The following is a 14,207-nucleotide window of genomic DNA, read 5'->3' as shown; positions in this document are numbered from 1 at the left end:
AGTGTTTGCCAGTGGGTCTACGGATAATTTATTTTAACCATGGTCCCACCGCACTAAGTGTGTGATGTGAAGATATTATAAAGATATTGGGGACATGTTGGGGAGACCACGGGTAAAAGCCGGCAGTAGCAATGATACGAGGCCCCAGTGCCGGTTTTTTGAAATACCTACGCAACCTAACGACATGAAAGTTCTATAATTTTGAAATGTCATTTTTTTAGTTTATCTTACCTTTACTGATTCCAAAAAAGTCTAGTAGGTAGGTAGATTACAGGGCCCCCAGGGCCGGATTAATAACAGTTGCAAAATCGAATTTTGCCATGACCATTTAAAAAAACATCCCCCTATGTTTTTATTTTGATGACAGGGCCCTTAACAAGTTAATAATGCATGGCTAGATTTGCAACAAATAGTTATTAATTATTTTGATAATATTTTAATAAACAACAAGTGTCAATTCTGAATGTAAGTTGTTATTATTAATTAATATTTGTGGATGATGTAAAAATTTTGGGAAGATCAAAGAAAACACATACATAATTTTAAAAATTCAGTCTTTATTAAGTAATTGAAATATCTTATGAGTACAATATCTTTAACTAGACTTAATCTATAAATGTAACAGAAGTTTTATTTAATATTTTTAATTTTCAGGCGCTCCAAAATTTTGCGGCATTGATTTAATCATTTTTCTCATTTGCATAGCTACTATTGGGTTATCTGTGCAAATATCTCTGTCGCTGTAAGGAGGTAACAGACTAGCATTCCCAAATATAATTTTGTCCCCGCTTTCTGATGCAGGCAACATATTCCATTTCAACCATGCTATAATTTTGTCTTTTTTCTTAGATGTTTCTTCCTTTGAAGACTCTAAAGATTTTCTAATGGGTGGACTTCTATCTGGAATTGCTTCTACCTCCATTATATCCAATATTGCATGTCCTGGTATTAAAATAGTCTTGAATTCATTATTCTCTTGAGGCACAGACAAGATCATACTGGAAACAAGATAGTTTTAGTAATATTTTTGGTAGCTACAATTATTTTGATATTTCAAGTTGCAAGCTTAGATTAATGTAAGTAGGAACATACCTATACGATATAGGGTCAATAGAATGCATAAATCCTGTGAATGTTGAATTTTTAATGAGTTGAACTCTAACATATTTATCAACAAGTAAAAGTAATTCTTCTGGCTTTTCTTTTAGCCCATTAAAATTGTAAATTTCTCCGTTACTATTTTCCATTGCTAATAGTGTAACAATACAACACGTGTGGTGTAAAAGCTCGAGAGGAAAATTTCCTAAATATTTATAGGCATAAATCTAACTGGCATAAAATCAATTATTTTATTTTATTGAATACAAAATTGTAAAACACGAAAGGTCGGCAAGTAAATAAAACATTGATGGATTTGACACGTATGACCAGTGTTGCCAGTCGGGTCTAGTCAGAAATTACCAGAAATATAAAAAAAAGTAACCTTTTTGAACAAAAAGTAACCTTTANGTGCTGAGTGATGATTGTGTAAAAGGTTGTTCATGGATGGAAAATGAATACAATTGATCATCTAAATACGAAAAGTGACCAGTCGTATAAAATACTGAATAACCTGCAAAGTTAATTCTACAATTTCTGAAAAATCACCTAAAAGTAACCTTTTCATTAGTGTAACCTAAAAGTAACCACAGCAGTTCAAAAGTAACCAAAAAGGTTACAAAAGTAACCTTCTGGCAACACTGCGTATGACATTGACATCTTCCGTCCTTTTTTTATCTTGGCCGTGGAGTGCTGGCTTGTGGGCACTTTTATCGTTCGCTGAGCTTTTTTACCATTCATGATTATTTATAAAAAAAGGTAAATAAATGTGTTTTATTCACCACTGAGCAAGTTTTTAATTGGTCGGCAGAAACACCATAGACTCAGAATCATTATTTTTTTCTGTCACGAACGGGGAATACCCTCATCTTAATTTAGAAATTTCATTGCACAATATAATATTGTATTTAAGCTATGGTGATAAGGCTTTATTTTCTGTACTAATTCATTTCGTACACTAGTACATAAATAGGTGCCAATCCGTCCATAACCTTTCTTCGCAGTTCGCACTCGTTCGTCCACATAGAGTAATAACTCTATGTTCGTCCACATTGATATCTCTCCTCAGTCCTCAGTCCCCGGCTCGCCGCAGGCCAAGTGGTGTCAGATAACGCATTGTTTAACTGTTCGTCAACCCAACAATCTACGGTAAGTACCTACTACGGTTACACATTTAATATGATTTAAGTAATCTTTCTTGTAATACTTAGTTACATAGTTCTATGTGCGAAATCTAAGCATTGATAATAAATTGAATTGATTAAGGTGACTAAGGTGATAAGTTGTTTACTTAATTGCAGATGGCGTATGCACAGGCGAATAAAAAGTGAGTTGCTTATTTCCTTTATATTTCTATCGGGTAACTAGCGGCCGCCCGCGACTTCGTACGCGTGGATCCCGTTTTACCCCCTTTTCCCGAATTTTCTTTGCTATAAACCTCACGGAGACTGAGACCTTTCCAACGAATGCAAAACCGTGGAAATCGGTTCGTGCGTTCTGGAGTTATAGCGTCAGGGAGGAAAACCCGACTTATTTTTATATAGTAGATATCTACTAGAATTTCTATCTATCTTACAATTTTTTCTCGCATAAGCTTATGGTGCCACGCATGTATCTTACACACTAAAAAGTGGTGTTATATTGAAATTTGAAACTAAATCTAATAGGAATTACAATAAAACTGCGAATCATAATAGATAGGACCAACATCAACTACTTTCGTGTACATTTTAAAGAGTTTTAATAAATGGGGTCCTCACACACACCACACTAAAATTTAAGGTGCCAATGCCCGCTTTGGGCACACTTCCCTTCCTACCTTCCTAGTGTTACACTAAAAAAGGATTTTTCAAACCGAAAACTACGCATGATAATGTACCTAAATACATACGTTTAAAATAATGTTGAGGAGTACCTAGTTACCTACTTGTGATGATAATGTTAAATTATTTACTCAACCATAACTGTTGCTGTAGAAGAATCACCACCGCGTAAGTAAGTATATTCCTTATTACATACAAGAAACGTTTTTAACATTGTCAATCACTTCAAAGGGCAGCGACTGTCGCAGTGGAGCTGCCAGAATGTCCCGTGTGCCTGGACACCATGTCTGCGCCGATATACCAGTGCCAATCTGGGCACAGCCTGTGCAACACTTGCACCAACAACCTGTGCCCGCCGACCTGCCCCATCTGCCGGCAGCCGATGACCCAGATGAGGAACTGGCAGCTAGAGGAAATTGTTGCTAAGGTATGGGTTTTGCTAATTGTTTTATGCACTGCTTACTCTAATTTCTGTTTGGCGCTAAGATTGACTGGTAGGCAGGTAATAGTAGATCAGCATTAAGTTCGCCTTTAATAAGGTACTATTAGCAATAATGGTGCCTAAAAGCTTTGTGATTCAACCTATTGCGTTTAAAAAATCAAGGTGATTTGCAATGCAGTATTCCATTTTACGCCGACGTAGCGTGGGCAGGCCTCGAACTAGGTGGACCGACGATCTGGTGAAGGTCGCGGGAGGTGCCTGGATGCGAGCGGCGCAGGATCGGTCTTCGTGGAAATCCTTGTGGGAGGCCTTTGTCCAGCAGTGGACGTCTTTCGGCTGAAACGAACGAACGATTCCATTTTATTACGGTACTCAGAGCTGAGAGTTAGGAATACGATTCAGAACCTTTCGATATCTAATCGACCAAGATAATTTTGCATCTAAGTAGGTACTGCATATGAGATAATGCGTAGGTATTTACATTTTTAACCCGAGTCGTGTGACTTGTGACAACCGAGGTTAGAGTAGTTAGTAGATAAGGGTTTTTGATTTTGTAAACCTACTTTGTCTACCTAGTCTGTTCTTCTCGAATTAATTGATGATCGGTTCAAGTAGGTACCTACCTAGTAGGCAAAATGTTTGACATCAAAAAAATTATATTGATCGTGTCATTTTTCTTGACTATAACCACTTTCCCACACCAAAGTAACTAGGTTGTACTTATGTGATAGTTGCAACGTTGGGCGTTGGGACGATTAAATAAGTAGACTGACTGCGTATTAAGAGCTATTAAGCGTGCGTTTATTGACGTGCATTGCCTTATACTATGTAAGGGATGTGAGTGTGTGCGTAGTGACGCACATACTACCTACACCTCCCCCGTTTTTTTTTGTGTGTTTTTTTTTACATACAAAAAAGATAATGAGAAAAAAAAAATAAGACTACAAAATTGGGTACTTGACACCATTCAATAATGATTTTTAAATACGTGATATTGGGTAAAATAATGCTCTATTAAAAATAAACATAAATGACAATTTAACACATTGCAAAATTTGATTTAAAATTAGTGGTGTCAAATATCCATAACAATTTAATAATATTAAAAATAAAAATAAAAATAACTTATCTAAACGTGTTGTTGACGACTATTTAAAATGTTTCAACAATATTATTTTTATGTAATATTCATTCATATTAAAAAAATAGTATTCATTCATAATAAAGTCACATCAAAGTATTTCGTACTAGTACCCAAGTCATATCCATTAAAGTTCCCATATCCGAGATACATCATCAATTCTTATGAGGTGGCCACCTTCATGTTTTAATAGTTAGTAGATCTACTACATTGTACAAGTCATTTTTTTTTATTTATTTATAGTCGACTTAATTCATTTTATCATATTTTAATCATGGTACTTTTATAACATGTGCGCGCACTTTATAATAATATTTATTTATTTATAATAATCATTTAAATTAAGGGATAATTTTAAGACTTATAATGTCTCCAACTATTCTCACAGAGATATCTAGTATGCACCATGATCGAACGAAGGATAATTCCCCTTAATATTATTTATTTTAGTACCATGTTAACATAACATTCATATAATATTTCAATATTCATTCAATATCTAACAAAATACTTTACAATCTCACAAACCTACGCAATCAATGCACAAGAATATCTTAAAACTTTTGGGTGATCAATCCAAAATAATTGAAAGTATCCTATGTAATGAATGCATGTCTAACTTTTAGCCCACCTTTACAAACAATATCCAACTATTTTATAACTTTTCCTATCTTAATTTCAAACCAAAACCTGCCTTATTACAACAAACCTTTATCTCTTAGCCTTCATCATTTAATAACATTAACGTACATTCCTATGCCTACAGTTTTCTAAACTCACAATAAGTTTTTTTTTTATTATTAACTTTATACATTGTATAAATTATATTCATGTCATAGAATCAAAATTATTCTTATTATCATCGTCTTATCCGTGCAATTATAAGTTCATAGTTATAACATAATTTCTAGTTACATAATAAGTCATTTACTATACTGAATATACCGTTATAAAATCATAGTTGAAACAAAACAAATAGCATTTGTGTTAAATTATTACGTTCATAGTCAAGAACTTACATTACACTTACAGTAAATCATTGTGCAATAATCTGTTGTGTGTTGACCCAAATAAATCAGCAATCGATAAGTCAGCCAAGTGATATTTTACCTACATTTTGCAAAATATTTTTCAACATAGCAATCATCAAATTCTTTATTTCATCATATCATAAATATTACATTACTTGACCGTGAAAAAAAATGTCAAAAGATTATTTTATGTACTTCAAAGTTAAATCCAATCAATAATCCTAATTAATGATTTTGTTAAAGATCCATATTTAGAAATGTGATCTTGGTGGTCTTAAAAGTCTACAAATATGACACTGATTTAAAATATTTACTTGCATACCAAATACAATTATTGTTTAAAATGTAAAGATCTTAATTACAGCGAAGTATTGTGTCGATACGCTAGAAAATACCTACATGTCATCATAACGTGTGTGATGCTAAATCACGTTTTGCCGATTTGCAATAAGTCGTATGCGTTGAGTGCAATGACATGACTGAGTAACAAAATTATTGACCTACTTTTAGACAATCAAATTATTTTAAAAATTGTTGTAATAATATTAATGTAAATAATTCCTAATCAAATAAAATGTAAAAAAATGAGACTGTAAAATATCACTGGTGTAAAACTACATAACTTAATAATCAAAATATAAATAAAATCTTAAAAAAAAAATATCATGAAATAAAATTATTATGCAAATTATTATTCTTTCTTATTATCCAGTATTACTATATTGTTCAATATTATTATGTTATCAGTAAATTTACTAAGTCGTCAACAAACGTTATTATAAAATGTAAAACAATTACACAATAAAAATATTCAAATTACCTAGTAATAAACATTTTACATCTTCAATAAAAATATCGAATTCTATATTTATTCCTTTAAGTATATAAAATTGCAATTTTGTGAATTAAGTTTAAATTAAATTAGTACATTCAATTTATATCCATAAAAATATTCTCACAAAATAATTTACTTTACAAAATTACGAAATTATTAAAAAAAATATCATCAAATGAAACCAATAAATTAACATTTCAAAAATTAAATTAATCTCCAAAATTTAAATGATAATAATAAATGAGAAAAAAAAATACCGTAGAATGATGACCAAATTTTTAAGAGGGCAAGAGGACTTTTCTTCATGGGGCACATGGGGACTGAGAATACTACAGCACGGGGACTTATGGGTTCTCCCGGCTGCGACCACTTCCGACTCGAACACTCCCGGCACCCCTGCTACCTGCTGTTAACCTCATCTGGCTCCATCATCGCCCGGCACCCAGCACACTGTTGTTACCACATCTGGCTCCATCATCGCCCGGCACCCAGCACTCTGTTGTTACCACATCTGACTCCATCATCTCGGTCCGTTGTCTGCTAACATCTTCATCAGGATCAGGAAATTCTTGATTTTTGGCACTTGATATTACTATTTCACGTTCATATTCGATATTTTTATTGAATTTTTATTAAGTTCAATTTTAGTCCATTTTTATGAGTCCACTTTTCACTACATTTTCAAGTTTATTTAATACTAGCTTTCTGCCCGCGGCTTCGCCCGCGTGGAATTTTGTCTGTCACAGAAAAACTTTATCGCGCGCGTCCCTGTTTCAAAAACCGGGATAAAAACTATCCTATGTCCATTCCCGGGACTCAAACTATGTCCCTGCCAAATTTCATCGAAATCGGTTGCGAGGTTTAAGCGGGAAAGCGTAACAGACAGACAGACAGACAGAGTTACTTTCGCATTTATAATATTAGTTGGGATTATTTTAATTAACATTAATTTTCTACTAAACCATCTGCGCAATGCTGCGTGAGCAGCACTGGCAGGGTCGCCATGCAACGTTGGGCGTTGGGACGATTAAATAAGTAGACTGACTGCGTATTAAGAGCTATTAAGCGTGCGTTTATTGACGTGCATTGCCTTATATACTATGTAAGGGATGTGAGTGTGTGCGTAGTGACGCACATACTACATAGTTTTAATTCTAAAACAACTTCATAATAATACCTATGTATTCTACACCATTCTACACTAATATTATAAAGAGGAAAACTTTTTTGTTTGTTTATTTGTTTGGTTGTAATGAATAGGCTCAAAAACTACTGGACCGTTTTTAAAAATTCTTTCACCATTCGAAAGCTACATTATCCACGAGTAACATAGGCTAAATTTTATTTTGGGAAAAAATAGGGTTCCGTAAAATATGTAGATAATGTAGGGTGGGTAGTCGAACAGTGAACCAACCAGATACGCTGAACCACCGCCATATTTCAAAAAGTATGACGTTGCCAGTTCCACCGAACGAGTCACTACGTGTCTCGTGGACGCCCTTCCCCTCTCCCGTAGTGCGCCGGCGACTGTGGCTAAGGTGTGACGTGTGGCTGCGAATTCTTTGTTTCTCGACGACAAAAGATAGTTTTTTCAGATAAGCCTTACGATTTTTGTATATTTTGCTATTTATATTAAGTACGAAATCTATTTGGTATCAAAATTATTGTAGTTTTATCTGTTTAATGAGCACATTCCGTGATGACCATTCCGCGTAGGTACTTCTTATTGTTTGTGAACTCATAAGTTGAATAGTGTATGTTTTGAACAGTGAACCAGGTTTTCAAAGTACACAGTGAACCGGTTGACTGTTTTTTATTTAACCACCAAACGGTTGATTAATTACCTAAAGGCTTTAAGAGGCAATTTTCAGTTATTTTTGTTTAAATGAGGATTTTTCTTTTCAATTGTTTCTTGTGTTATTTTTGTTTTCTGTGATTATTTAAATGAAGACTGTTTGTTTACCACCAAAAAGGTTGATTATTGATTACTTGAAGGCTTTATTAGACAATGTTTAGTTATTTTTGTTCAAAGAAGCATTTTTCTTTTCATTTGGGTTTTGTGTGAGTTTCGTTGTTATTTTTGGATTCTGTGATTTTTAAATGAAGACTTTTTGTTGAAATAAGCATTTTTATTTCTATTTGATTTTTGTGTTGTAAAAATAAAAGCTGATTATCTAAAATTATATTGTTTATTTTCCAAAATTATAATTTTTACTCGTAATGAACTTTATGGTTCACTGTTGAAATATGGGTGGTTCAGTGAAAACTACCCGTAGTACACAGTGAGCCAAATTTCATTTTTTTTAAAACCTAATTTAAGTTACCGTTTTATGGCTGAGGCTAATTTTAAGCCTAAAAATTAGAAACCTTATTAAATTACCTGACTGATAAGACCATAATGACATTGTTAGCTTCATTTTCCAGCTAATTAGAGCATTTAGAAAAAAGGCCGGTTCACTGTTCAACGATGCACCCTAGTCCACGCGCGCGAAGCCGCGGGCGGAAAGCTAGTATACTATAAAATACATAGGTAAAACCGGTAAGTAGATGCCGAATAACAATTTCCTTTTAAAAGATTTTTAACATCACTTTAATATTAATTACAGGCCAAGGTGCCATGTCCTAACAAGTCTGAAGGATGCGTTTACACGTTGATGGCCCAAGACATGGAGGACCATCTAAAGGAATGCATATTTCGAGTGATGGACTGTCCACTTGGTGCAGTTTTTGGGCGGTGCTCATGGAATGGTATGTGTACCTAGTAAACGGCAATAAGCACACAGTTAACTTGATTTCGAACTAATAATACGCAGAATATTCACTACATTGTACAACCTTTTAACAATGAATTGTTTTACACAGGTAAACTGAAGGAGATGATGGATCACTTTAAGGAACGCCACGCAACACACTGCAACGTCACCAGCGATGCTGAAATAGAACTGGTTAATATAGATGCCAATGAAGACGAGCGTTTTGTCTATTTGTTTGCACAAGGCAAAATGCTCTTTATAATCACAATGAAGATTGATACTCTTCAAAAAATGGCTTACTGGACAGTTCAGCATATTGGAGGAAAAAATACCGCCAGGCAACATATTTATGAAATTCATGTAACGAGCAAAAAAGACAATAGGCGAAAGGTCGTTTTTATTGAACATTGTTTTAATGATGCTATAAAAGCAGATGAGATATTCAGACAAGCCAAATGTGCTGTCTTGCCGCTAGATGCCTTTAGACACTTCATTAACAACAAAAAAGCATCCTTCAGGTTCTTTGTGAAACGAATTCCCCCGGTCAATAAGAATGCAAATAACGACAAAACAGAAAACAAAGATTCTGCTAAGAAGCCGGGTCCGAAAAATCCGGGACCTTTTGCACCAAACCCTAAAGGCCCCGGCCATAAGGGGCCAGGACCTAATAAAGGACCTGGACCTAATAAGGGACCTGGACCTAATAAAGGACCAAAACCCAATAAAACTCAGGCCTAACGTTAAATAGTTGTATTGAGTTCGATATTTTAGAATTAGTTACGTATATTCATGTAACTACTTCACATGATTGAAATATTAATTGAATTACTTATCTAACTGCGGTCTTTATGAACAAGAATCACAATACATCTTGTTTTGACTGGTGTCATTCAATTCAACAACATTCGTGTTTAATCTGAGATGAGACCTAAGAAGCGATGGTTCTGACTTGGTGGTGTTTAGGTACATTTACCCTAGTGATGTCCATGTCGTCGTCGGTCAGCTATTAGTAAATAATTCGCACAGTATGAGACTGTTTGAAAGTTTAAGTTAAAATAAGCGGCATAATATTCCTGATTATGTACAATACAATACACAGGTTATTGAATTTCCCTCAAAGTTTATATGCATTTGGAAATTCGTCATTTTTGTTGGTCATTCCGTTATAGGTGACTGACAACGGATTTAATGTCGAGGCCAACATTTGACTCGAGGTACGAATCCGGAAAAACAACCCTATCGTGCTAAAGGCAATTCGCTACGCCCGCGCCCGAAGCACGGATCTTGAGATCCTGAGTACATGTACAAAAAATGAATGTTATAGCCATTATTATAAACTTAACACAAACAGATTATACTTTTGCATAATTATGTAGGTACATGGTCTAAACGGTGATTATGTTAGCAGTAGGTACTTTTTCATTTCCGGGGATTCCCGTAAATCTATTCGATTGGCCTAATTTCTTCAGTCAATAGTATTTCATTTTATAGTTTGATTCGTAATATTACTACTTAGAAAATAATTATGATTATGTTACTGTAAAAGCTCGAATTGCAGTAAATCCTAAGATATTCCAGTAAAACCTAAGATTTACCAATTCCTAATGGTAAATGTCCCAAAAGGTATGTGATTCGAACTCTTACCACCATTTCGTTGGTAAATCTTAGGATTTACATTAATGGCACGGTAAATGTTGAAAAACAAAACATGTCAGCCGTTTAGAAGATGTAAAAACTGCAAATAACATTAAAAAGAAGGAAGCTGTTCATACAGGCGTATAAAATGCTATGATATTTTGACTATAGGCGGCGAAGAAAAGCTAATTGATATGATAGAGATTGAGATATTCAGAGATTTGTTATGTATTTTTAGGGTTCCGTAGCCAAATGGCAAAAAACGGAACCTTTATAGATTCGTCATGTCATTGTCTGTCTGTCCGTCAGTATGTCACCGGCATTTTTTTCCGAAACTATAAGAGCTATACTGTTGAATCTTGGTAGGTAGATGTTTTCTGTGAACCGCATTAAGATTTTGATGCAAAAATTAAAAAAATATTGGGGGCTCCCTATACTTAGAACTGAAACTCAAAAATTATTTTTCATCAAACACATACGTGGGGCGTATCTATGGATAGGTCTTCAAAAATGATATCGAGGTTTCTAAAATATTTTTTTTCTAAACCGAACAGTTTGCGTGACAGACGCTTCCAAAGTGGAAAAAAATTGGTCCCCCCCTCCAAATCCAAAATAAGAAAATGAAAAATCTAAAAAAAAACATTTGATGTACACAGTCGCGGAATGAAAAGGTTCGTCACCTTAGTGTCGGTTTTCGCTTGCACTAGGTACTGTAAGAGTCAAACCTGCCAACATAGCAGTGCAAGAAACAGTGCTGCTAACATTTAAATAAATATGACGTTTGCTAACGATTAAGGTTTTGCTTGTTTATTTTTCTATCTCATCAGTGCAATGCAATGATGACATTGACCAATTGACAATAGTTTTTTTTTTATTTAATAGAAATAATAATGGCAGGTTGAATCAATAAGAAGGTTTTAGTTTATCAATCATAACAATCTTCTTGACAAGATAAATCGTCAAACAACTTTGATCTGAATAATTTTGAACTTTACTGACGAACAGTTAAAGATTAGTTTCTCTAACTCGAGATTATTCTGTAACATAGTTTCAAAAGGTAATATGTGCTCGCGATTCGTTGAAGGAATCAATTTGAAAACTGACGAACCTTTTCATTCCGTGACTGTACATTACTATAAAAACTACCAACGAAAATTGTTTTGAACGAGATCTAGTAAGTAGTTTTTTTTTTAATACCTCGTAAATCGTAATCCGCTTATTACCGCGTAATCTTTCATACAAATAACTTAAATAAAAAAATAATAATTTCATAAATCAATGGTACGGAACCCTTTGTGCGTGAGTCCGACACGCACTTGGCCGGTTTTTCAAAATAATTTAAAGAAGTTAGAAAGAAAGGAAGAAATATAATTCATTGAACACAGTAAGCACAAATTACACTGCGGAACAAAAAAAATAAAAAAATCTGCGGCATCTATTTTGTTAATGGATTTTGTAAATACTTGTATTAGACATAAATGGTGTGCATTTACTTTCTTTGGATTGACTCTGGTTCTTGAGATAAACGAGACACAAGAAATCAATGAAAAAAATTAAACGACCCACCCTCCCTAAACTTATATTAATTTGATTATACCCACTAAGTTTTATTTTCTACTCATGTATTAGTGTAGTTGTAGTTACAACAATTTAGTAATCAGCTATTAGACCTTGAAATTAACATTTTGTGTCTTTTAAATTAATTTTTAAAGAGCTTTTTTGTCTCAAAAATATGAGTTCATTATGAAAACCTTGCTTTTACAATCCCAACAGTTTTTGTTAATATTTGGCTTCTAAACTTACAAAAGCAAAGAAATAAGATCACGGAGGTAGTGATAAAAACCTACCAAGCATACTTTCTTATAAAACTTCCATAAAATAATAAATATTGGGGGTCCAATATCGTCTGCAAGACTCGTGAAGACTCTTTGCCATACTGGAGTCAAGCTGGACGTAAAGGACTTCAATTTGGAAGGCCAAAGATATGAACTGAGCTTTCTAATCACTAAAATGATCAAAAGTCAGCCAAATTAAAGTCCTTTACGTCCTGAAACATCCGTTTGAATACGGAAAAAATAAATTCGTTTGACCGCAAATCCGTACTCTTATTAAGACACTGTATTTGTAAACCACATAACACAAATTGAATCTGAAGCATGGCTAAGCTTTGTTTTAGTAGTCACACAATATTTGGGGAGTCATAGAGCACCAGACTTTTTAGAATTGGTTGCTAAATTGTTTTAAAAATTTAACACATAAGGATCTAATTTGAGCATTATTTTTTTTTTAACAATAGCCATTTTGACAGGTTCTCCCATAATCTGGGTGATTACAGTGAGGAATAAGCAGAACGGTTCTACCAGAACATCAGGATAGTGGAAGAATGATATCTACGGTCAATGGGACCGCCAGATGATGGCTGATTACTGTTGCCATAATTATGGAATTTTCCTGACCAAAACCATAACATAAAAGCTTACAGAAAAAGCTTTTTGTAGATTTTTTTTCTATTATTTGATGAAAAGCAAATATATTTTTAATTTTTATACCGTTCTTAAATAGGATCTTAGTGTAAATATTTTTTTATACAGATTGGTGTTTTTATTTTGGTTTTTTTCATATAAATAGTTAATAGTATTTATATCAAGATCTAGAGTCAATTTGACAAATCTAATATTTTTCTAGTATTCAGCACACTAGTCGCATACAGAATTGACTCTAAACTACCATGCCGCAAAATGACTGTTCCCCAGTGTTATAAACAATAACAACACAAAACGAATATAAGAAGTTGGTATTAGTTTTTACTTATTACTATCAAATCAAATCAAATCATATGATACCTTCATAATACTATGTACCTGTTTTGTCTAATAATTGATTAAAAGTAAGTAATTAATAATTACTCATTGTTTTATTCCTAAAACCAACATCTACCAGCTGACGGAGGTAAAACCTAGCATATACTGAATTCGAATGGTAAAAGCTCGAAAAAATCGTCGTATTTTCAGAAATACTTACATTTACCAATTGATGTCGGTAAATCCTAAGACTTCCACTTAAATCTTAAGATTAACCATAGTTCGAGCTTTTACAGTAACAATTATAATAATTGTTTCTTTCTTGAATACTGTGTCAAATCAATAAACTTTGCTTACTTCTTATTTTGCTGATATAGGTTAGGGGGTAGTAATAAATCGGCTTACGTAAGACTTGAACCAACTTGAACGGTCTTGTGTAGTTGTTTAATTTTTTTATATTTTTAACTTACTCTTTCATTATGTAGTTCATAAAGTTCTTATAGCTTAGCTAAGATACCTTTAAAAACATATTGTAATTTTAAATAGTATGTAGGTACCTACTTAAAAAAAATGATTATTACAAAAATGGTTTTTTATTTATTATTGATCCTATTTATATTTAATTTAAGGTTATAAATTGACTTCCAG

General features: G+C 33.5%; 2 protein-coding genes across 2 annotated transcripts; one reads left to right on the top strand and one right to left on the bottom strand.

Annotated features, from left to right (window-relative positions):
• Window positions 1-537: 537 nt before the first annotated feature.
• On the bottom strand, window positions 538-1,422 carry LOC114353818 (gem-associated protein 6-like). Its single transcript, XM_028305941.1, has 2 exons — window positions 1,093-1,422; window positions 538-998 (listed from the first exon to the last, which is right to left on the bottom strand). The coding sequence occupies exons 1-2, from the start codon at window positions 1,245-1,247 to the stop codon at window positions 644-646; spliced, it is 510 nt and encodes a 169-aa protein (XP_028161742.1). The 5' UTR covers window positions 1,248-1,422; the 3' UTR covers window positions 538-643.
• Window positions 1,423-2,087: 665 nt separating this feature from the next.
• Window positions 2,088-10,495, top strand: LOC114353816 (E3 ubiquitin-protein ligase SIAH1-like). Its single transcript, XM_028305939.1, has 5 exons — window positions 2,088-2,247; window positions 2,400-2,425; window positions 3,153-3,348; window positions 8,977-9,118; window positions 9,233-10,495. The coding sequence occupies exons 2-5, from the start codon at window positions 2,400-2,402 to the stop codon at window positions 9,859-9,861; spliced, it is 993 nt and encodes a 330-aa protein (XP_028161740.1). The 5' UTR covers window positions 2,088-2,247; the 3' UTR covers window positions 9,862-10,495.
• The last annotated feature ends 3,712 nt before the right edge of the window (window positions 10,496-14,207 follow it).

Source organism: Ostrinia furnacalis, unplaced genomic scaffold (genome assembly GCF_004193835.3).
Source record: "Ostrinia furnacalis isolate ACB-3 unplaced genomic scaffold, ASM419383v2 OfSCF1818, whole genome shotgun sequence".
NCBI lineage: Eukaryota > Metazoa > Arthropoda > Insecta > Lepidoptera > Crambidae > Ostrinia > Ostrinia furnacalis.
Note: the sequence above shows the minus strand (reverse complement) of the source record. Positions and strands in the feature narration are given on the sequence as shown.